Source organism: Callionymus lyra, chromosome 1 (assembly GCF_982586985.1).
Source record: "Callionymus lyra chromosome 1, fCalLyr1.hap1.1, whole genome shotgun sequence".
Classification (NCBI taxonomy): Eukaryota; Metazoa; Chordata; class Actinopteri; order Syngnathiformes; family Callionymidae; genus Callionymus; species Callionymus lyra.
Window position 1 is genome coordinate 1843319 of NC_141818.1, and position 22406 is coordinate 1865724.

Consider the following 22406-nt stretch of genomic DNA (forward strand, 5'->3'; position numbering starts at 1 on the left):
TTATATTCATGAAGCTTGTGAAACTTATTTGTGATAGTCGTCTTTCAACATTTCACTCCCTTGAACTCAAGAGTCCTGTCACGACTCCAATCCTCACACGGGGCACCAATAATGTGACAACATCAGACACCATTTGCCACGATCTTTCTGCTTCGTCTTACACTGACGTGTTTTCAAAAGTAACAGACATATGTGGAAAAAAACAAGTAGAAAAGTCTTTATATATCATGTGTTTTTTGGGTAGTAAGGTTGAAGTGTTCACCCAAATGTTTCTCATTTTCTACTCACCCTCATGTCGAATAAGGGTTGGGATTATTTTCAGAGTAATATGTTCCTTTTTAGAGTTGTTTACAAAAATGTTTGTGCATTTTAATGTAGCGACTAGGGCTCATTTGTCTTTGTCTTCATTACATTTTCATTCAACTTCATTAAAATGAACAAACATTTTTGCCTATAACGCTATAACCCTGAGTCGACATGAGGGAGAGTAGGAAATGAGTTAAAATTTGAATTTTGGGTAAACTATCGCTTTAAGGTTGACTGACTCTAGACAACCAAACCTCCTACATAGGTTTGGGTGACGTCATTTTCTGGTCGTGAAAAGAAGCGTAATGTAGGACCAACTCTTGTCTGGTCCAGTAATGCGTCACCTGGACTCTGACAGGGAATTTCGTTGACTAACGCAGCGTTGTACATGTTCCACTGTTAACACCAGGGTGGGTCATGAGTTCCAAATGAGTTTACCCGAACACTTCCACTTGGTTTAAATAATGAGCGCTTGTCAGAGCGAGGCCGTGTGCTGCCGGGAAGAAGGGCAATGGTGTCGACTTGGTTATTGACATCTTCCGCTCTCGGTGCCGCTTACCTTCCAATTAGAGACAAACCAGATTCCCGACTGGACTCCACACTTCTGTGTTTTCCTGATCCCTTGATGCTAACAAGACACCAGTGTGAGACGTGGTGACAATGAACCACACAGCAGGTTCCTGTTGTTGTTTTTTTTTGTCCAACAAATCTATTTTTTTTTTAAGTGGCTCCCTTTTATATCTATCGAAAAAATTCACGTTTTGTTTTTCAAAATGTTCCCTAATATAAAAGTCACATTTAGACACATCTACAATGTTTACATTAAGACTTTTTGGCCGTTACTGTACAAGTATAATCCACAGGTTACATCACTCAAACCCTTGCGGGATCCAAGGTCTTAAGTAGGCAAGTTCCCACACTATTTTATAAGACTTATTTGACCTTTTAGGTGATGACGTACAAAAGATCAGGAATGTGTTTTCAGAACTGAAGAACATTTTAAACTGAAAGCCGTACTTGCTAGCTAAGCTAGCTATAACGGCTACTAGCCGCACCCTGTAACAATTTGGTTCTCTTTGGATATTATAGAGATTAGAATAAATTATATATAATGTGATGACAAAAAAAAGCTTCTAAAAAGCGATTACGAAAAACTGAACTGGATTGGTTCGCTGCTGGATAACAGCGCCGGTGTAACGACTAAGAGCGAGAGATGGAAACAGAGAACCATTGTTGTCGGCGTCAAGGTCAACTCTTTCTCGAGTGGCGTTATGAAACGTATCCTTAACTATCGCTCAGGTGAGACACCAAACTCGGTTGTTACTATAACAACAACTTTTGCTGTGTCTGCTCGAGAGGGTGGGGGGGGGGAGGAAGAGTAGGAGGAAGAGGAGTTTTACAGAGTTTGCTTTTTCTTCTTCAGCGAATCGATGCAGTTACACAACGAGGCTCGGCTGCAGCAGCATCTGATCCAACTTCCCGGCTGGAAATAACACAATGATTGTGTAAAGGTAAATATTTATTCTGATATGTTTAAACACACACAGAAAACTGAAGATGTACTGTAAGTATCTTCTTTAAAAAATATGTACTTTTAAAATAAACTAGCTCAATGATTAAAGGTACCTTTTATATCTTATGTTTAAGTTAAGTTTGCGTCACTGTAAACAAAAATAAGAATTTAAGCCCAAATTTCATTTTTTTAGTCACACTATTGACTCTTCAGCAACATCGGCTTTTTAGTGCCGGCCTAAATCTCTTCGAGCCGGAGCAGCAAGTACTACAAATAGCATCTTCTTGGACGCACCTACTTGTGGAAACCCAACACAAACAGGTTAGAGTCAAGACGTGGAAAATGAGTGGAGAAATGAAGCCGAGTTAAACAGCCTGAGGAAAACATGTACTTCTGCATATTCTATACGTTTTCTATGTGCTTGTCTTAATCACCTTGTTTTTCCAGATTCTTCTTTGCATCTATTTATACCAAAACCAGTCTTGAACAAACCTTCCGTGTGGAGTTTCTACCCATTTGTTTTGTTACAAAAAAAGCTACAAGAGTAAAAAAAAAAGAATATAGTGACGATTTTCACACTTGATCTCCAGAGCAACAAATGGTGCAAACGTTGCGGACGTCAGCCCGGCAGATGGTTGATCCATGTGGACCAGGACTCGCATCACACTCGAGGGTCGCAGTATGTTGCACACTGGTGGTTAGATAACAGCTTGCGAATGAGCATTTTTTGTGTTTTTACACTTTACTGCTCTCTTCGGAGCTAATAAAAGATTGTGGATGTTTATGGAATGTCAGCACATTACGCTTGACTTTAACAGTAGGGATCAAACGGCAATAAAATGCAGCTACACTTTCAAGAGCCGCCCCCCAACACACAAAACACGCCCAGGGGGGTCTCACCGACGTCTTTGTCTGACGGATGTCAATAGAGCTGGTGTTGACACTTGCGGATTAAGCGTGAAGATTAACAAAACCCTGTGTGTTCTACATCGTTCTACCTTTTTCACTTGACAGGTTCTTTGGCGGTCCTTGTTAGGGCCGGGTGTCGTGGCCGATTCATAAGGTTCTGAATCAATTTGATCCAGAAAAACGGCCTTACATGTTTTACAATGTACTTATTTTTCTACAAAACAACAGTTCTACTTCATGCATGCTCTGCCCTCTACAGGGATGCTGTACCTCCCTAGGAAACCCATAGGAACAGCGAGTAGAGACACAGTTACAATTGCAACTGGGGTCTTTTTTTCTTTCTTTTTTTTCTAAAACCCCTGGTCTCAAAGTGTTCTTTTAGCGCAGGGGTAGGGAACCTGGTCCAGAAAGAGCCGCAGTGGGTGCAGGTTTTCGTTCCAACCATTCAAGAGGACACATTTTATCCAATCAGGTGTCTTAGGAGTGTAATCAGTTGATTGTCAGTCTGGTGTTGCTTGTTCAGCTGAAACCTCATTGGTTAAACTGTACATGCTTGATCGGTTGGAACAAAAACCTGCACCCACTGCGGCTCTTTCTGGACCAGGTTCCCTACCCCTGTTTTAGCGCAAACAGCATTTTTATTGTTATAACAAAACTTAAGTAAAGTCCTCGGACTTTGTTCTCACTTGTTGAGATACTCGTTTAGGAAAAGTGAAAGTGATGTGTCACATGTTACAGCTACTTTCTATTGACTTTATTTTTATTAAAACGTTGAGTTTCACACGTTCAATCCATCGTGTTAATAACCGTTTTAGTCCAATGTTTACGTAACGAAGTAAGTAAGTAAGTAAGTAAATTTTATTTGTATAGCGCTTTTCTAGACCAGGGTCACAAAGCACTTAAACAATTAAAACAATATTCAATAAAGTATATACTTTAAAGGGCAAGATACAACTGATAACACAACAGGAGTTCCAGAAAATCAAGTAAAAGCCTGAAGCACCATGTGTAGTGTGTAGAACGAGGAGTTAGAAACTTCCTTTTCCACTACAGAGTACGGTCGTAAATTTAAGGTCTATAGGTTTATAGGCTGCTTAGTGACTTCAGAAGTCAAGTGAGTTCATCTTTTGTTTAACCAAGCCCATAGTCCTCGTATGGGAACACTCACGGTTCTGATGAAGTGCTCGAGCGTGGCGAAGGCGATGGCGATCCCGTCGTGGGTGCTGGTGCCTCGGCCCAGCTCGTCCAGGATGACCAGCGAGCGCTCTGTGGCGCGGAAGATGATCCGGGAGGCCTCGCTCAGCTCCTCCATGAACGTGCTGCGTCCCTTGTAGATGTTGTCAGACGCTCCCATCCTGGAAAGAGAAGGATTGAGAGTGTTCTGGACCGTTTGGAAAAGTCAGCGCCACAGTCGGGGCGACACCAGGAACGGGTCAGATTTTAACGATGGTCGACCGGCGGCGGGTGAGTCATCGGAGTGAAAAGCGTTTTTTTTTTTTTAAACTATTTAAGTCGTTTTCGCTGAACTTCAGCGAGATGAACCTTACAATGAACTGCAAACAAGGACCTTCAGCGCCGCGGTTACCGTGGTTACCGCACACAGTTCAAGGGGGAGGGGCGTGGCAGACATGATGCCGCATTCAATCGACTCATTTTTGTGAACGAATCAATCGGATTTGAGGGTAGAAGACTCTACTGTAGGATGACGGGCGGAGACGGATAATAAGCAAGAGTGGCATTTATGCACGAGTAGATTCTACAGAACCTTGTTTTAAGTCGCCTTGACATTGACAGCAGAATACGCTCTGAAAGTACCATCATCATCATCATCATCATCATTAGCATCAACATCATCATCATCATCATCAAGGCACTTTATTCATTATTGTTTAATCATCTCTAAAGAACAAACTCCCAACAACTGTACATTAAGTACTGTATAATAAAATCAACATTGACACGTTTGCAATGATTGATGTTGATATGTCAATCCATTTCTACGGTCCCGCCCCTTCTTTGTAAAATTTTATTCCAAGGATTCACGGGTTTTGATTATTTTCTTATTTAAAACAGTTTTTCCATCCATAGAATTATTTCAAAGGAGGACAAATACTTGTTATTAACGTACACATGACTCAATTTTCTCCTAGTATAAGTGTTGTACTTTACAGGGTACATTCTGAACAGAGGGGGTTGTGGCCTTTTGTTTTTGGGGTTTTTGAGGATCACCTACCCCACCTTGATCGGGACACAATCAGCTGTTGATCGCAAAGTTTGCACTTTGAACAAATAACGACTATTTAAGAGTTAAGCTCCTAACTTGTGACCAGGAAAATCCAGGACCTTTTTTGTGGAAAATGACTTCATTTTAGAGCACTCTTGGTTTGAATGATTCAAAAGAGGTTGAGATTTAAATTAGAATGCATTGTTTACTTTCTTCTCATTGTTTGTGTGTAGCAGCTTTGGTTCTAAAAGTATTACCGTTGGTCACCTCCTTAAATCTAAGGGAAATATTTGGAAACCATTGATGAAATTCCTGTTAAAATAAACAGTATCAATAATACACTAAAATATACTTAAAACACAAAAAAAGGAGAATAAAAAAGGGAAAACCTCCTTAATCTTTGGGGTTTTTTTGTTTATTGTATTTTATCATTTTATGTTCTTTATGAAAATCTTCCTGGTTTTCTTGATATTATTATTTCTGATATTATTATTTAAGTTTTCTTTTAGCTTTTTTGTTTGTTAGAGCACATAAGCCTTTTATTATTTTTGTCTTCTATTCAAACTTTTTCAGTTTTTAGTTTAAAACAATAGGTTTTTGGTGCAATTTTTTCCTGGTTTTAATGGTAATTTGTTTTCTTGTTTTCAAACAATATTTTCTGTAATTATTTATCAGTTGGTTCATCACTTTTCAAGCTATTTTATGTCTTACAAGAAGTCCATCATGGAAGAAAATCACACGGGAAAAGTGAGTTGAAGCTTCGCTGGGATCGAGTTGTGCTTTGAGTTCTTTTGCCTGGAGCCAGATCCAGAGGAACATCAAAGCTCACCAGTTGCCTACAAGAAGTCTAGAACGGACGACCTTCGCCTACAACAGAAAGATCCAGCTGGAGTCAGGTTGGTCGCCACACATCAAACGTCGCCCACTGATAGTGTGTAACACACACCGACACACTCGCTTCTGAAGGTTCTCCGGATCTTTGCTCCTTCCGTTTTCGGAAGCTTTTTCTTTTTTTTCCTCTCCGACGAGATCGGAGTTCTTAAGACTGGAGTAAAAACACGAAGCATTAACCGCTCTCAGTTCTCACTGCGCTAAAAGGTCCCTTTTCAAAACAGAGTTTTGCATTATGCTCCGTTTTGCTGTTGCCATAACAACCGCGGGGAGATGAAAGAATGCGCTCCATAACCTTCAGGACTCGACGCCGAGGAAACAGCTCGCCGCGTATGTAACCGCCGGCCGACAAACACCGAAAACACTTTTTTTTCAAAAATGTGTTTGAGAATCAAAATCTCGATCGGTTGCCGATCGATGGCGAGGATCGGTTCAGACGGGGGGATCCCATTAGACACCCACCACCATCTCATTACCACGAACTCTACACTATACTCCAGTGGAACTCACAAGCTCATCCATCTCCCTCCCGCTAACACACACACACACACACACACACACACACACACACACACACACACACACACACACACACACACACACACACACACACACACACACACACACACACACACACACACACACACACACACACACACACACACACACACACACACACACACACACACACACACACACACACACGAGCCCGCCGAGTGTCGTTTATGACACAGCAGTGGGAATTGATGGAGCGTTTATTATCCCGACTAATTCAGAACCAGGACGTCCAATTAGACGCGGTGGAGGAGGGACTGAGGTGAGCGAGGCCGTGTGATTGGACGACAGGTGAAGCGCTGGCTTGTGTGATTCCTCTGAAGACGCCAATTAAGCCTAAGTGGATTTTTTTTTTTTTTCCACCGGACGGAGTGAATTCTAGTTTCCATCTCGTTGGACGAGAGACTAGCGAAGAGTTTTTTTCAATGGCTTTCTTTTCTCAGAGTCAATTCAAGTATTTGACAAAGACATGTCTCGAGTACAAAACTACAGAAAACTGTTTCCTTCAACTGAGGAAAATCTCCAAATGCGTTTGTGTCTTCTCCTTTACACTATTTCAACAGTTTACTTTGGTGTCTAAACAAGAAGGATCTGTCTCGCAAAACTGCAGCGGGAATTCTGAGCCGCTCTAGTAGAAGAACTCACATTTCCCTGATCCTTAAATCTCTTCACTGGCTGCCAGTTTCTTTCAGGATCAACTTTAAAATTCTGGTTCTTAATTTCAGATCTATTCATGGTCAGACCTTCCATCAGTGATCTGATCCAGACTTACACCCCAGCTCGGGCTCTGAGGTCTGTGGATCAGAATCTACTGATGGTTCCTGAACACGCTTCAGGACCAGAGGAGAGAAATCCTTCCAGACTGTTGCTCCTAAGCTTTGCTGGAGAAGCATCTTAAGACCTTTTTATTTGTGCTTTATCTTAACTTTCTAGGGGCTGCTATGTGACTCGGGTCGGAGAGAGACACTTTACAAATAATTAGTTAATTCCTCGGTAAATATTTGACACCACCATGTTCAAATATCACATGGTCACCTTGAGGAGGCGACGAGGAGAGTGCAAACACGTGGAGAAGACGTTATGAGCGGATCATGAAATACAGAGAAAAAGATGGAATAAAATATGTTTTTATTTCTTCTCGTTTTTTCCCTGCTTTTTGTGCAAATTAATGTTTTAGTTTTGGACGAGAAACTATAATAAAGCAGGAAACCTCTGGAGTAATTTATCTTCTCTTAGTAAGTAAGTAAGTAATTTATATTTATATAGTGCTTTTCCAGACCAGGGTCACAAAGTGCTTGAACAATCAAAACAATGCTCAATAAAATATATACTTAAGAGGTCAAGATAAAATTTTATTTAAATTGTTTTTGTGCTCGTTTATCTTTCAGCTTTTTGTGCAATATTTCCTGTTTTTTTTTCGGCTTGGTGGTTTTTGTGCAATTTCTTTAAATTTTAATGCATTTTTTCCCCCTGGTTTCTGAATTTCGTGGATTCTTTTGGCTTCTGTGCCAATTTATTTTCACTTTTGGCTAAATCTTTTTTAACTAGTATTATATTTTTTAGTTGTTATTCTATTCAAACTTTTTCAGTTTTTTGTGCCATTTTTTTCTGGTATTCGGTGCAATTTGTTTTTGTTTTGATGGTATTTTGTTTTTCTTGTTTTCGTTAAAAAATTCTGGCTTTTGTGCTTATTAATTTATTATTTTTTAAATTTAATTTATTAATTTTTTTGTGCCGTGTGGTTTCCTATAGAAACAGACGAACAAACTGAAATAATAAGATTTAAAAACTAAAAATGAACATTTTAACTTGATTATCTCAAAGTGTATACAATACGCTTCTGTATAAAAAGAAATAATGATCATTTTGAGCTGCCAGAAGGTTTGATACAATGACATCATGAGGGTTGCAAACGCTGAAGTTTACACTGGGATTGACAAGAAAAAAAACAAGATAAGGAATCTTTGTTTCCAAACTTCCGGAGTTTTGAGACACAGGAAGAACGGAGTTGAACAGAGAAGGATTGAAGTGAAATAATAAAATAAAAGTGATATTATTGGATGTTGAAGCCGTCACGTTGGATCGTTGACTCGCACGGACGGAGTCGGTAGCTTCACTGAAACGAGAAACGGCTCTCGACTCCCGCCGGGTTAATTTGCAACAACATGCTTAAACCCACAAGAAAGAAGCCATTAGCGACATCTGGAAGTCGTTAAGTCTAATCTCACGGTCGTCGAGGCGAAGCTTCAACAACCCGAGTCTTCTTCGGTCTGAGGTTTCTTTATCGATGACCGGCATCGAAACACCCACGTCTGCCGTAACATTATGACCACCAGCGTTGTTTTGGATCATTTGCAACTTTTTATATATATTTTTTTTTAGAGTAAACAACATTTTTGTTGTAATGTTTTTCAGCACCAAATTTCACTCATTTTCTACTCACCCTCATGTCGACTAAGGGTTGGAATTGTTGTAGTAATCTGTTATTTGTAGAGTTGAAGACAAACATGTTTGTTCATATGACGAACATGATACAAAGCTTTTCTTCGTTCAAAAAGACACTTAAAAACATCCAAATACCTCCAGACTGCTCGCCTGTAACATCCATCTTGTATTGAAGAATAATTCAGATATAAAGCAAGTCTATATTTCTCAAGAATCCTGGAATACATTCCGTTGATTCTTGCTCTAGTTTCCACTTTGTAAAAAACTGATCATTCCTCACCGATGTTCAATTTTTATTCCTAAACGTTGGCAGGTCTGAGACTTTTTCCCTCAAGAGAAGCGTCTCTTTTCAAGACACCATCGGCACAAACCTAAATCGTAAACAGCAGTGACCTGCTCCGTCTCTGGAAGTTTAACACTTGGTTGTAGTACCGAGATCATCTTGGTTCCTCACACCTCTGCACCAAAGGTGGCGCCGTTCTTGAAACTTAACTTTTATCATAAATAAATGTTTAAGATGTGTTCCAGGACTGTGTGGTGTCAAAAAGTACTACATACACTACATAATTCAACCATTCAATACTTTAAACTTGTTTTCCTGTTATTGCCGTTTATTTTTAAATGTATTTTGTATAACTAGGAAACGACAGGTATCTAAGCTAGTAAACTATGACATGTATGAGATACTTGACATTTGAACATGTGCAGGGAAAACAAAAAATAAGTGATGCCAGTCAAAGAGGCCAAACAAACCTTTTCCCCAAACAACGGGTTTAAAGGGTTTCCAGTGAGCGGTCGTGTCTTCACACATGGCTCTAATGTTGACATTTGTGTTCTTCAACGCCATGTGTTTTCATTTTTCATATTACTGGCCTCCCTCTGAGTGATGTCATCGCGAGGCCGTGAGAGAAGAGTTTTCCACTGCACGACGCTCGCTTGTCATGTAACCTCGAACCTTTGCCTCCACTTCACCTGAGGTGCCGGGACTTGCGGGTCGTACCTGGTGTAGACGGCGTCCAGAATCCCCAGCCGGGCTTCACGACACGGGACGTAGGAGCCCATCTGAGCCATGATGCACATGAGCGCCACCTGGCGAATGTAGGAGCTTTTCCCCCCCATGTTGGGGCCCGTGATGATCATGGCCCTCCTGCCGTCGCCCTGCAGCGACACCACGCACCGTGAGCGAGGGAGAGAAGACTCTCATGCTGTCCTGCACAGCCGAGCGGGTGGGCGGACAGAAAGCTTCGGCGTCTGCCTATTGGCTCGTTTCTCTGGAGCAAGATGAACCTACACCCACCAGAGCACTGAGCCAGGAAGTGTGTTCCATGTGTGCAAAGAAAGAAAGAAGACAAGGAAAGACAAGACAGAAAGAAGACAAGACAAGACAGAACCAAAGAAGACAAGACAAGACAAGACAGAAGCAAAAAAGACGAGACAAGACAAGACAGAAGCAAAGAAGATGAGACAAGACAAGACAGAAAGAAGACAAGACAAGACAAGACAGAAGCAAAGAAGATGAGACAAGACAAGACAGAAGCAAAGAAGACAAGACAAGACAAGACAGAAGCAAAGAAGACAAGACAAGACAGAAGCAAAGAAGACAAGACAAGACAGAAAGAAGACAAGACAAGACAAGACAGAAGCAAAGAAGACAAGACAAGACAAGACAGAAAGAAGACAAGGCAAGACAAGACAGAAGCAAAGAAGACGAGACAATACAGAAGGAAAGAAGACAAGACAAGACAGAAGCAAAGAAGACAAGACAAGACAAGACAGAAAGAAGACAAGGCAAGACAAGAAAGAAGCAAAGAAGACAAGACAAGACAAGACAGAAGCAAAGAAGACAAGACAAGACAGAAGCAAAAAAGACGAGACAAGACAAGACAGAAGCAAAGAAGACGAGACAAGACAAGACAGAAAGAAGACAAGACAAGACAAGACAGAAGCAAAGAAGACGAGACAATACAAGACAGAAAGAAGACAAGACAAGACAAGACAGAAGCAAAAAAGACGAGACAAGACAAGACAGAAGCAAAAAAGACGAGACAAGACAAGACAGAAGCAAAGAAGACAAGACAAGACAAGACAGAAGCAAAGAAGACGAGACAAGACAAGACAAGACAGAAAGAAGACAAGACAAGACAGAAGCAAAGAAGACGAGACAAGACAAGACAGAAAGAAGACAAGACAAGACAAGACAGAAGCAAAGAAGACGAGACAAGACAGAAGGAAAGAAGACGAGACAATACAGAAGGAAAGAAGACAAGACAAGACAAGACAGAAGCAAAGAAGACGAGACAAGACAGAAGGAAAGAAGACGAGACAATACAGAAGGAAAGAAGACAAGACAAGACAAGACAGAAGCAAAGAAGACAAGACAAGACAAGACAGAAGCAAAGAAGACAAGACAAGACAAGACAGAAGCAAAGAAGACGAGACAAGACAGAAAGAATACAAGAAAGAAAAAAAAAGAAAGATGTGGACAAGGGAGAGGGAGAGTGAGAAAGGAGTTGTACCCGCAGATCTGAAAGAAAAAAAGTAAAGGAAGAAAGAAAGAAAGAAAGAAAGGAGTTGTACCTGCAGATCTGAAAGAAAAAAAGTAAAGGAAGAAAGAAAGAAAGGAGTTGTACCCGCAGATCTGAAAGAAAAAAAGTAAAGGAAGAAAGAAAGAAAGGAGTTGTACCTGCAGATCTGAAAGAAAGAAAGTAAAGAAAGAAAGGGGTTGTACCCGCAGACCTGAAAGAAAGAAAGAAGAGAAAAGAGTTGTACACACAGATCTGAAAGAAAGAAAGAAGAGAAAAGAAAAGAAAGAAAGGAGTTGTACCAGCAGATCTGAAAGAAAGAAAGAAGAGAAAAGAAAGAAAGGAGTTGTACCTGCAGATCTGAAAGAAAGAAAGAAAGAAAGAAGCGAAAAGAAAGAAAGGAGTTGTACCTGCAGATCTGAAAGAAAGAAAGAAAGAAAGAAAGAAAGAAAGAAAGAAAGAAAGAAAGAAAGAAAGAAAGAAAGAAAGAAAGAAAGAAAGAAAGAAAGAAAAAAATGAGTCTCACCTGCAGATCAGTGTCGTTGGGAACGTACTGGTTGTTCTTTCCCATCAATAAGTCGATGGCAGGATGTCGTCCTTCTCTGATCATGACCTGACCACGACCGTCACAAACCTCAGGCCTGCAAACACATCTGGTTCAGTCACTCACCAAAGTGGCCCTAAACCCTAAACCCCGGCCCACTAAAGTACCGCGACATAGATACACCAGCGAACTAACAGCTCTGTGCTTCAGTTTCAGACATGTAAACTCTGTGTATTTCTCACCTGTACACAAGTAAAACATGCGACTTTAAACCAGATCTGATTCTTGTTCTTGTTTTAAGTAAAGGACGATACGAGACCGTTTGAATCGAGGAGTGTTTTTCTCGTAGTACTCGGTGTCACAGAACTACAGAAACCTTCAGCGGAAATTGGAAAAAAAAAAAAAAGAAAAAGACGGTGAGGAGCAGAGACGGATTAAAAAGAGAGACGACAGCACTTTGTGGTCAAACACTTGAAAACACTTCAGTGTGAAGAAAATTTACCCGAGTGTACGTGTGTGTATTTGTGTGCGTGTGTGTGTGTGTGTGTGTGTGTAGAAATGCTGGCGTCTCTCCGAGCACTCTGTCGAGGCCGGTGCGCGCACACACACACACACACACACACACACACACACCCACACACAGCCTGTCTCGGGCTATAGGACGTAACAAGGGACGCGCACACACACACACACACACACACACACACACACACACTCTCCCGAACTGGACGCACACATTGACGGGCATCACGAGAGGACATTACCTGCAATAGTCCCCTTGTTTAGCCACAGCAGCCAATGAGAAGAGGCAGTCGATGGTTGCTAGGTGACTAATGGCTCTCTTCATGCTGAGGTAGTGCTGCCCAAACTGCCTGCAGAGACACAGCGGTGTGAGAGCGCCGACCATTGTTTCCCACAAACAAACTCCGGGAAAAGACTTTTGGATGTTTGTTTGTTTGTTTGTTTGTTTGTTTGTTTGTTTGTTTGTCGAGTGTGTCGTACTCCAGGAAGACTCTCCACTCGTGCCGACAGTCCAGCGTCAGCTGCTCCCGGAGCTGCTGGAGCTTCTGGCAGCGCTGCAGCAGGAAGGGAGACTGGAACCTGCCGAGGGCTTTGGTGCTGCAACAGTTACAAGTGTTACGAGGAACATGAAAACAATCACTGTTTACCTGATGATTTAGCTTTTAATCCTAATTGTCTTCTTCAATCATTTAATAGAGATGATTGACTGACTATCAATTATTTTTTCTTGTGTGGAGACTGGAGTCTATCCCAGTTTCATTGGGCAAGAGGCAGGGGACACCCTGGACAGGACGCCAGTCTGTCACAGGACACACAAAGACAGACGACCATTCACACACACACTCATACCTATGGACAATTTCCCCAATTTCTCAACCAACCTCTATGTTTTTGGACTGTGGGAGGAAACCGGAGTGCCCAGAGTAAACCCAAGCAACACGGAGAGAACATATAAACTCCATACTGAAGGGTCACAAGTTGACTCGGCCTGGAAGCGAACCATCAACCTTCTTGCACTGTGCGCCCATTTTTAATTAAATAATGTTCTTTTTCACTCAGATTTTCTTGTTATTTTCAGTAATTATCATTTAATAATGAAAATGTTCGATTAATTGTTTCTTTTGTTCCATTTATTTTGTTTTAATTTTGTAGGTTTTTTGTTGTTTATTTATCCCTCAATAAACGAAAAATAAATACAAATTTTAACTAATAACATTCACAAATTAATGATTTACTTCAAAAATATTTCAGTAAAAATACCTATAAAATGATATATTAAATAATGGAATGCCGTAAACACAACTTCTTGTTTTTTAAAGAGTCATTTCATCCATATTAACTCAGATTTTTATTAATAGTTATTTTTCTTCTAAAGCCACACTAATGATGTGAAAATATTCATGTATTCACTCAAATATAAATACAATTGTTTAATCCTAAATATTATTTGTTGGATTAATTGGCCTCTGTTTTACCATGTTTTTATCTAATAATAATAATAACATATTAATGATTAACTTTAAGAACATTTCAATAAAATATCCGTAGAATTTCATAATGTAATGTAATGAAAATGTAATGTTTTTAAAGAATTTCATATATATTCACATATTCACTTTGATTTATTAAGAAGTTTTTTTTGTTTTTTTTCAGTCACACTAATAATGTGAACATATAAATCTTTTGTAAACACAACCTGACCACTAATAAAAAGCTTGCTCAGTTTTTAGAATGAAATCAAATTAAAATAAAGTAAATTAAGATCCAAATAACAACCAGGAAAGCATTTGGAACTTAAGACAAAGTATTCCATCTGAATTCAATATTGATTTTAAATCAAATCAATGAACAACGTCTGGAGAATTGTATTGTTTTTGCTTTCTTAGGTTCCTGACAAACCCGAGTCAGTGGCTTGTTTATTCATTACCAGCTACATGGTCAACCGTCAATAAGTCAAGCAGGAATCAATGAGAACGACTGCACGCCTTCAGGGTTTGTTGTCGAGGGCCAGAAGTAAAAAAGGGAAGAAAAAACACTATCGATAATAGCGAAAATAAAACAAATTCTAGAGAAAAAGATCAAGTTTTATTGAGCAACACTGTTGTGAAACAAAGCTAAACTCATCATTTTACTTTGTATATTATATATATATATATATATATATATATATATATATATGTCACAGTACAGATTGGAATCCAGTAGGATATGGAATCCTACTGGTAGAGATTGGAATTCCAATCTGTACTATTGCAGATTGGAACCCTACTTCTGGCCTGGGATCTTAATATTGGAATTCCCATTTCTACTAGTAGGATTCCAGATTCTACTAGTGAATTCCAATATCTACTAGGAGAGAATGGAATGCTACTACTGTATTGGGATCTGGATATTGGAATAGTACAGATTGGAATTCCAATCTCTTCTAGTAGAATCTAGAATCCTTCTGTAGTACAGATTGGAATAACATTTTGATGTAATCCAAATTTCTCCTATAAGAATTGGAGATTGTCCTGGTAGAATTCCCATTTGTCCTAGGACAGATTGGAATTCCAATATTCAGATCCCAATACAGTAGTAGGATTCCAATCTGTTAGAGTACAGATTGGAATTCCAGGCTCTGCTAGTAGGATCTGGAATCCTACTAGGTACTAGTAAAGATTGGTATTCTAGTCTGTACTAGTAGGATCCGGAATTCCAATCTGTACTAGTAGGATTCCAATCTGTACTCTGATTTATGCATTTTAATTTTATAGAAAAGCGGTTTTAAGAATATTTTTTCTGCATTTTATTGCAGTACAAGAAAAGAAAACAAGAGGAAAGAAGCTCTAAAACAAATAACTTTAACAAGTAATATTAGAGTTAAACAGTTAAGAAAAATATTATTTAATTAATCATTTTTCAACAAGTCTATATTGAATTGTTGTGATATGTTGTGGGATATTAGTCTACATGCTCTAGATCTATGGCAGTCATCGGTTGTGGATAAATATTGATTTATAGCTTCATAAACCTGTCGTCTTTGACAAAGACATAAGAGTCAGAGCTGAAATATTATGTTTTAATGATCAATTCATTAAAAGTTATGTGTTCAAAATCTTTAACCTGCAATCTTTAATGATCCGAGACCTTGCCTCAGCTGACAGCACGTCCCTCATATAAACATATAAAATATATATATATATATATATATATAAATATAAATATATATATAATATCTTTTATGAATTAAGTTTTTATCTTCTTATGATTAACTTTGATCAACTCAACTTTTATTTTCTTACTGTTTATTCACGTAATCGCTAAATACTTCATCATTTATTAAGTACTATTAATATTTTTAAAAACTTCTGTAACATATAAACTTATTTTTTGTCATCTTGACTTGATTTAAATATATCATCTTAAAAGACATTCTTAACTAGTAAAGAAATGAAAGTGTTAAAGTGAATTTTTTTTTTTAATCATTTTATTTGTATTTTAATATCATGATAGCTCCATATATATATATATATATATATATATATAGTCGTATGTTTTTTTTTTCTATGTTTGTATTCTTTCATGTCTTTGTGTTAATTCCTTTAATCTTATGCAACTTTGTTATCTCTTTACATTTTCTTCTTTCCATCCATCCATCTATATATACTGTATATACAGTATATATACATATACATACACTGTATATACATATATTATATGTATATATATACAGTAAGTAGGTAAGGAAGGAATTTGCATTTATATAGCGCTTTTCTAGACCAGGGTCACAAAGCACTTAAACAATCAAAAAAATACTTCAAAAAAGATATACTAAAAAGATCAAGATAACACAGAGAAAAACTCAGTCAGATTCATTCTAATCAAAAGGTTATTATCGAAGAACCCGTTCATAAAAGATTCTTCTGCACCTGCAGATGTTTGACACTCGACAGGATCTGACGAAGATCAGGAAACATCTTGAAAGCCGGAGTAAAAGAGTGTTTCTCTGCTAAAGTGCAGGTCATTGGATTAAAGGTTAAACGGCTGGAAAAGTAGAGGCAGGGAGACTCACAGGTGTAAACCTGATTGTAGGGATTCAGAGAAGAAGCGAGACTGAAATGATGGTTGAGCAGCTGGTCTACTCAGAATGACTCCATAATCCCGATCTTTAAAACACGTACACTTTCATCTGAAGACCTGGTTCAATCTGTGTCTAACGGCAGTAGAAAGTCAAACTGGTGATTGCAAAGTGTGATGTTTGATTGCGACGTTAGATTGCGACGTGTGATCGCATTGTGTGATCGCATTGTGTGATCGCGATGTGTGATCGCGATGTGTGATCGCGATGTGTGATCGCGATGTGTGATGTTTGATTGCGATGTGGGATCGCGATGCGTGATCCCGATGCGTGATCGCGATGCGTGATCGCGATGCGTGATCGCGATGCGTGATCGCGATGCGTGATCGCGATGCGTGATCGCGATGCGTGATCGCGATGCGTGATCGCGATGCGTGATGTTTAATTGTTTAATTGCGACGCTTAATTGCGACATTTGATTGCGACGTTTGATTGCGACGTTTGATTGCGATATGGTACATTTACAGACCACATGACTCTTGATGACGTCGTAACCGCTTTCATTTGTTTTGAAACCAAATTATTACTACCTTTAAAAACTGCTGAATAAACCGTGTCCTCTCGTCCTCAGTTACAACAGGATTTCATCGATCCTAACTGATGTAATGACTGCTGCCACCTAGAGGCCAGAAGTTTAATAACAACACAAAAATGAAGAAACTGCGTGAATAATTGCGTATTAATTGAAAATTTAACAAAATCTTATTATTTCATTTTATACACACTTCATTGAACTATAAACAATACAATAAATATGCTAAAAATGAAATACGATTTGAAAGTTGAGAAAAGAAACGTACAAAAAAAATGTTTTGTTGAAAATCAGTACAGTATATATCACATGGATGTGGACAAACAAATGTAAAATTATTCTCAGGTCCAACAGAACCTTCAGATGAGCTTTAATAACATCTGGACTCTGATTGGTTTGAGCGATGTCTTGTGGAACGTCTTGTGTTGAGGTGTTTTGAGCGTGAAAATCTAGACAAAAACTGGTTATATTTCACATTTTTTAGTGAATTAATTGCAAAAATAATGAAGTATTTTGTAGTTTTCCCTCGTGGAAATAAGGAATAATCAGAGAGGAACTTTGTAGACCAGAGGCTTGAAACGATCCTCTGTACCTGCCGACTGGGATTAGCTCTCGCCGTCGCCCCCTCGTGACTTTTTCCCGCCTGACCTTTTAAATTTAAGCTGTGTCAACTTGTAGGACATTTGCAGCGCAAACATGAGTGTGTCGGGAGACGCGCAGCAGGAACACAGAACTTGTTGTTGCATAACTTTTCATGACTTGACCCGACATGACCTGGGAGGAGGATGTTTGTGTCGCACTTTGTTTTTAACAACAAATCATGTCAGGGTTTTAAATTACAAGACACTAGAGGTGTGTATTGTCAAGAATCTGGTGATACGTATCACGATACAGTAGCAACGATAAAATGGCCATATTTTATTGCGATGTTCGATTGCGATTTTCTATTGCGATACTTGATTGCGATGTTTGATTGCGATGTTTGATTGCGATGTTTGATTGCGATGTTTGATTGTGATGCTTGATTGCGATATTTGATTGCGATATTTGATTGCGATGTTCGATTGCGATGTTCGATTGCGATGTTCGATTGCGATATTTGATTGCGATATTTGATTGCGATGTTTGATTGCAATGTTTGATTGCAATGTTTGATTGGGATGTTTGATTGCGATGCTTGATTGCGATGTTTGATTGCGATGCTTGATTGCGATGTTCGATTGCGATGTTCGATTGCGATGTTTGATTGCGATGTTTGATCGCGATGTTTGATTGCAAATTTACAGACCATATAACTCTTGATGAGGTCGAAACTGCTTAAATTTGTTTTGAAACCAAATTATTACCACCATAAACAATTTCTGAGTCAACTGTGTCCTCTCGTCCTCAGTTACACCGGGATCTCTGGATTTCATTGATCCCAACTGATGTAATGACTGCTGCCATCTAGGGGTCGCAAGTTTAATTAAACAAACAGCTTGGATAATGGGATGTTCATTGAAAATGAATCTTATACGCACATCATTGAACTATAAACCATACACTAAATATGCTAAAAATGTAATACCATTTGAAAGTTGAAAAAAGAAACATAAAAAAACCCTCTAAATACTGGGATATATCAGTGTATCGATATTTTCTCACACTACTAGTGGAATTTAACATTTAAAAGCTGCTGGAGTCGACTGTATCCTCTTGTCCTCAGTCATTGCCAGGATCTTGCAGGATTTGATGTTCCTTTAATTGCCGAGGACATAAATCTTTTTTTTTTTTATAAACCTAATTTAAGTACTATAAAGTAAATTAGATATGATTTAAAAGCAAAAAAAGTAATACAAATATTGATATTTCAGTGTTTTGATCATGTGTTACTATAGGACATCCTAGAGTCAGTGTGTTGTTACACACAGTCAGTCTTGAGTGCGTCTCACTCTAAAAGTTGTGTACCTGCCGACTTTGACCCAGTCCGATGGAACGATGGACGACATGGAGTTCTTCACCTCGATCAGAAACTGATCACCAGAGGAAAACTTTATTAGTACACATGTGGACGATCAATAACGACCGTTGAACGCACACGGTACCTCTTGTCCAGAGACGGTGGTGTAATCCAGAGCAGGAGCCCTCAGGACCAGTCGGACGTCTTTGCGGTGGTCCTGGATCTCGCCGAGGACCCCCTGGATCTGATCCCTCCTCTCCCGCAGCACCGGGAAGCCGGTCAGATCGGAGAACAGCTTCGTCTTGTCGCCAGACCTGCAGAGTCCAAATGTGACAGCAGCGACGACGCGTCAAGAGGCAGAAGGTTTTCAGAGACAAAACTCGGCAATCTGTTGCAGAAGCGACTCGTGGTGACATTTAGTCGGGATTCTGAAGAGAGTCGTGTGTCGGATTTAATCTTCAATCCACAGCTAACGGGAACTAATGACCTCGGAAACCATTCCAACAGGAAAAACCATCAGTAGCAAGACACCGTCACGTCTTTATTTGACGACGAACAACTTGAATCTTGTTAAATATCCTCCGTCAGCTAATGATTCTCTCGCTCACACGCTCTACTCAGAGCCAAGAGTCGTAACAAGAAACATATTTTTCAACAACAAATGAAAACTGGTTTTGTTTAGATTACCCCCCCCCCCCCCCATCTCTGGGTTATTTTAAGTGCATTCACACGGGATAAGTGACGTCTGAAAAATGGTCTGTTTTACCAACATTACCCAGAGATACTGATACAGAAAAGGGGCAATTACTGAAAGAGAAATGTAGCATTTACGCGGCTAGATGGAAAATAATACAATAATAAACACAGAGATGCAGATTCGCACTGGACTAGTATCATCACCCGAAGCCCGTCTTAGGCGAAATAAAAGCAGGTCATTTGCGGCGGATTTATTACATTACAAATCACAGACATGTCACATTGGCATGACATTCTCCGCAATTATTACAAATCACCTTAATAGGTATTCCGTGCCGACAGCGACTGAAAGAGGCGACTTTTCAAACCATTTTCCAAAGCAGGAAAGTCTGAGTTTCAGGATCGTCGTCATCATCGGACCGTCTTCGTTTTCATTTACAGTTACGCTAGTAAGTATTAGACGTGTTTGTTTTTTTTAAACTACGATGATGTTTTGGTCCTTTTTTAAAAAAAATAATATGCACTAAATGGTGCTTGTCAGAATAAATAATCAGTGGAAAGACATTTGGCTCATCCACAGTAAGGGGTGTGTATTGGCAAGAATCTAGCGATAAGGTATGTATCACGATACAGAGCCAACGATACTATATATTGCGACATATTGTGATAGTTTAGCAACAAGGATAAAGTTGTAGTATTGTCGAGTACTTGACTCTGGTGTTGTGATACTGTAGTAACAAGTATATATTTGTAGTATTGTAGAGTACTTGACTCTGGTGTTGTGATACTGTAGTAACAAGTATATATTTGTAGTATTGTAGAGTACTTGACTCTGGTGTTGTGATACTGTAGTAACAAGTATATATTTGTAGTATTGTAGAGTACTTGACTCTGGTGTTGTGATACTGTAGTAACAAGTATATATTTGTAGTATTGTAGAGTACTTGACTCTGGTGTTGTGATAGTGTAGTAACAAGTTTATATGTGGAGTATTGTCCAGTACTTGACTCTGGTGTTGTGATAGTGTAGTAACAAGGATATAGTTGTAGTATTGTCCAGTACTTGACTCTGGTGTTGTGATAGTGTAGTAACAAGTATATATGTGGAGTATTGTCCAGTACTTGACTCTGGTGTTGTGATAGTGTAGTAACAAGTATATATGTGTAGTATTGTCCAGTACTTGACTCTGGTGTTGTGATAGTGTAGTAACAAGTATATATGTGTAGTATTGTCCAGTACTTGACTCTGGTGTTGTGATAGTGTAGTAACAAGTATATATGTGTAGTATTGTCGAGTACTTGACTCTGGTGTTGTGATAGTGTAGTAACAAGTATATATGTGTAGTATTGTCCAGTACTTGACTCTGGTGTTGTGATAGTGTAGTAACAAGGATATATGTGGAGTATTGTCCAGTACTTGACTCTGGTGTTGTGATAGTGTAGTAACAAGGATATAGTTGTAGTATTGTCCAGTACTTGACTCTGGTGTTGTAGTATTTACAGACCACATGACTCTTGACAAAGTCGTAACTGCTTCTCATTTGTTTTCAAAACAAAATATGTCCAAACATCAGCTTTAAAAGCCACTGTATCCTCTCGTCCTCAGGCATTGACAAACTGTATTGATGCAGTGCTGTTGAATATCGATACAGTATCTTAGGGGGAAATAAAAAACATTGTGATATTTAAGTGTGTCGATATTTTCTTGCACCCCTTTTTTCTCTCATAAGTTAATCAATGCAAGATGTTAATCTTACGTAATATTTGTAATGCTTTTGTTTTGTGGTGCCATGTTGTTTTTTCCAATACAGATGTTTGGTGACTCAATAACTGTTGGGAGACACTGGATAAGAAACATCACTGTACGTTCCACATGTGACTAAAATTGTTTTGTGATTTTTATTTTGGGCTTTAGATTTCAAGCGATATAATAAAAATGTGTTCCAGGGATAACATTTCTTACTCCACCTTGTTATTTGAAAATCACCAACTTTATTCAACTATAGCTGCATAAATATCTTAATATTGACTCCGTTATAATGTAAATAATTTTAACAACAATCCTATTAAAAAAATGACTCAACTATCAGCTTCAACAAGACCATTCCTGGAGAGGATTATCGAGGATTGTACCCACTTGGCTGCCTTCTCGTCCAGGACTCTGAGGAAGCCATGGGTCGGAGCCAGCAGCTCAGGGATCTCGAGCAGGATTCCTCGAAGCAGCGACGAGCGGATCTGAGCCTGAGCGGCCGGAAGAAGAGTCTCCAGCTCCAGAGCGAGTCTGGAGAGAGTGCTGGTGATGGAGTAGAAGTCCTGAGTGGAAGACTGGAGACGGAGGTGGCGTCAGGAGAGACACTTGAAGGATAATACAAAATACCAGCTAACGTCACAGTTAAATGAATTAAGGTTTATTCAGATTCAGAGAAAATAAGAAATTAACTATATAATGGTGGTAAAAATAGTATCATAAGAAGCTCCCGGGAGACTGGAAAATAGAAATGAAATAAAAACTTACTTGGGGGAAGAATATACATCAAGGACGGAGACTTAAATATTAAGATTTAACGTGAATTGTAATTTAATTAATTTTTTGTTGAATTGTTAAATACGAATTAAATATACATTTGTTTTTGTGTCATCAGTAAAATTAAATTACATTTAAAGGCTTAAAAGACATAATAAATATTTA

The 22406-nt window shown here is 39.0% G+C and overlaps 1 protein-coding gene across 2 annotated transcripts in view; it reads right to left on the reverse strand.

Moving 5' to 3' along the window:
- msh3 (mutS homolog 3 (E. coli)) overlaps positions 1 to 22406 on the reverse strand; it is a 51924-nt gene that overhangs the window by 3905 nt on the left and 25613 nt on the right. For both annotated transcript variants that reach the window (XM_087787494.1, XM_087787486.1), the window contains exons 14-21: positions 21855 to 22042; positions 19168 to 19336; positions 19031 to 19095; positions 12912 to 13028; positions 12674 to 12781; positions 11892 to 12006; positions 9844 to 10001; positions 3897 to 4083 (exon numbers count right to left, since the gene is read on the reverse strand). In XM_087787494.1, coding sequence (XP_087643620.1) covers positions 3897 to 4083; positions 9844 to 10001; positions 11892 to 12006; positions 12674 to 12781; positions 12912 to 13028; positions 19031 to 19095; positions 19168 to 19336; positions 21855 to 22042 — 1107 coding nt within the window. The remainder of the gene's footprint in view (positions 1 to 3896; positions 4084 to 9843; positions 10002 to 11891; positions 12007 to 12673; positions 12782 to 12911; positions 13029 to 19030; positions 19096 to 19167; positions 19337 to 21854; positions 22043 to 22406) is intronic.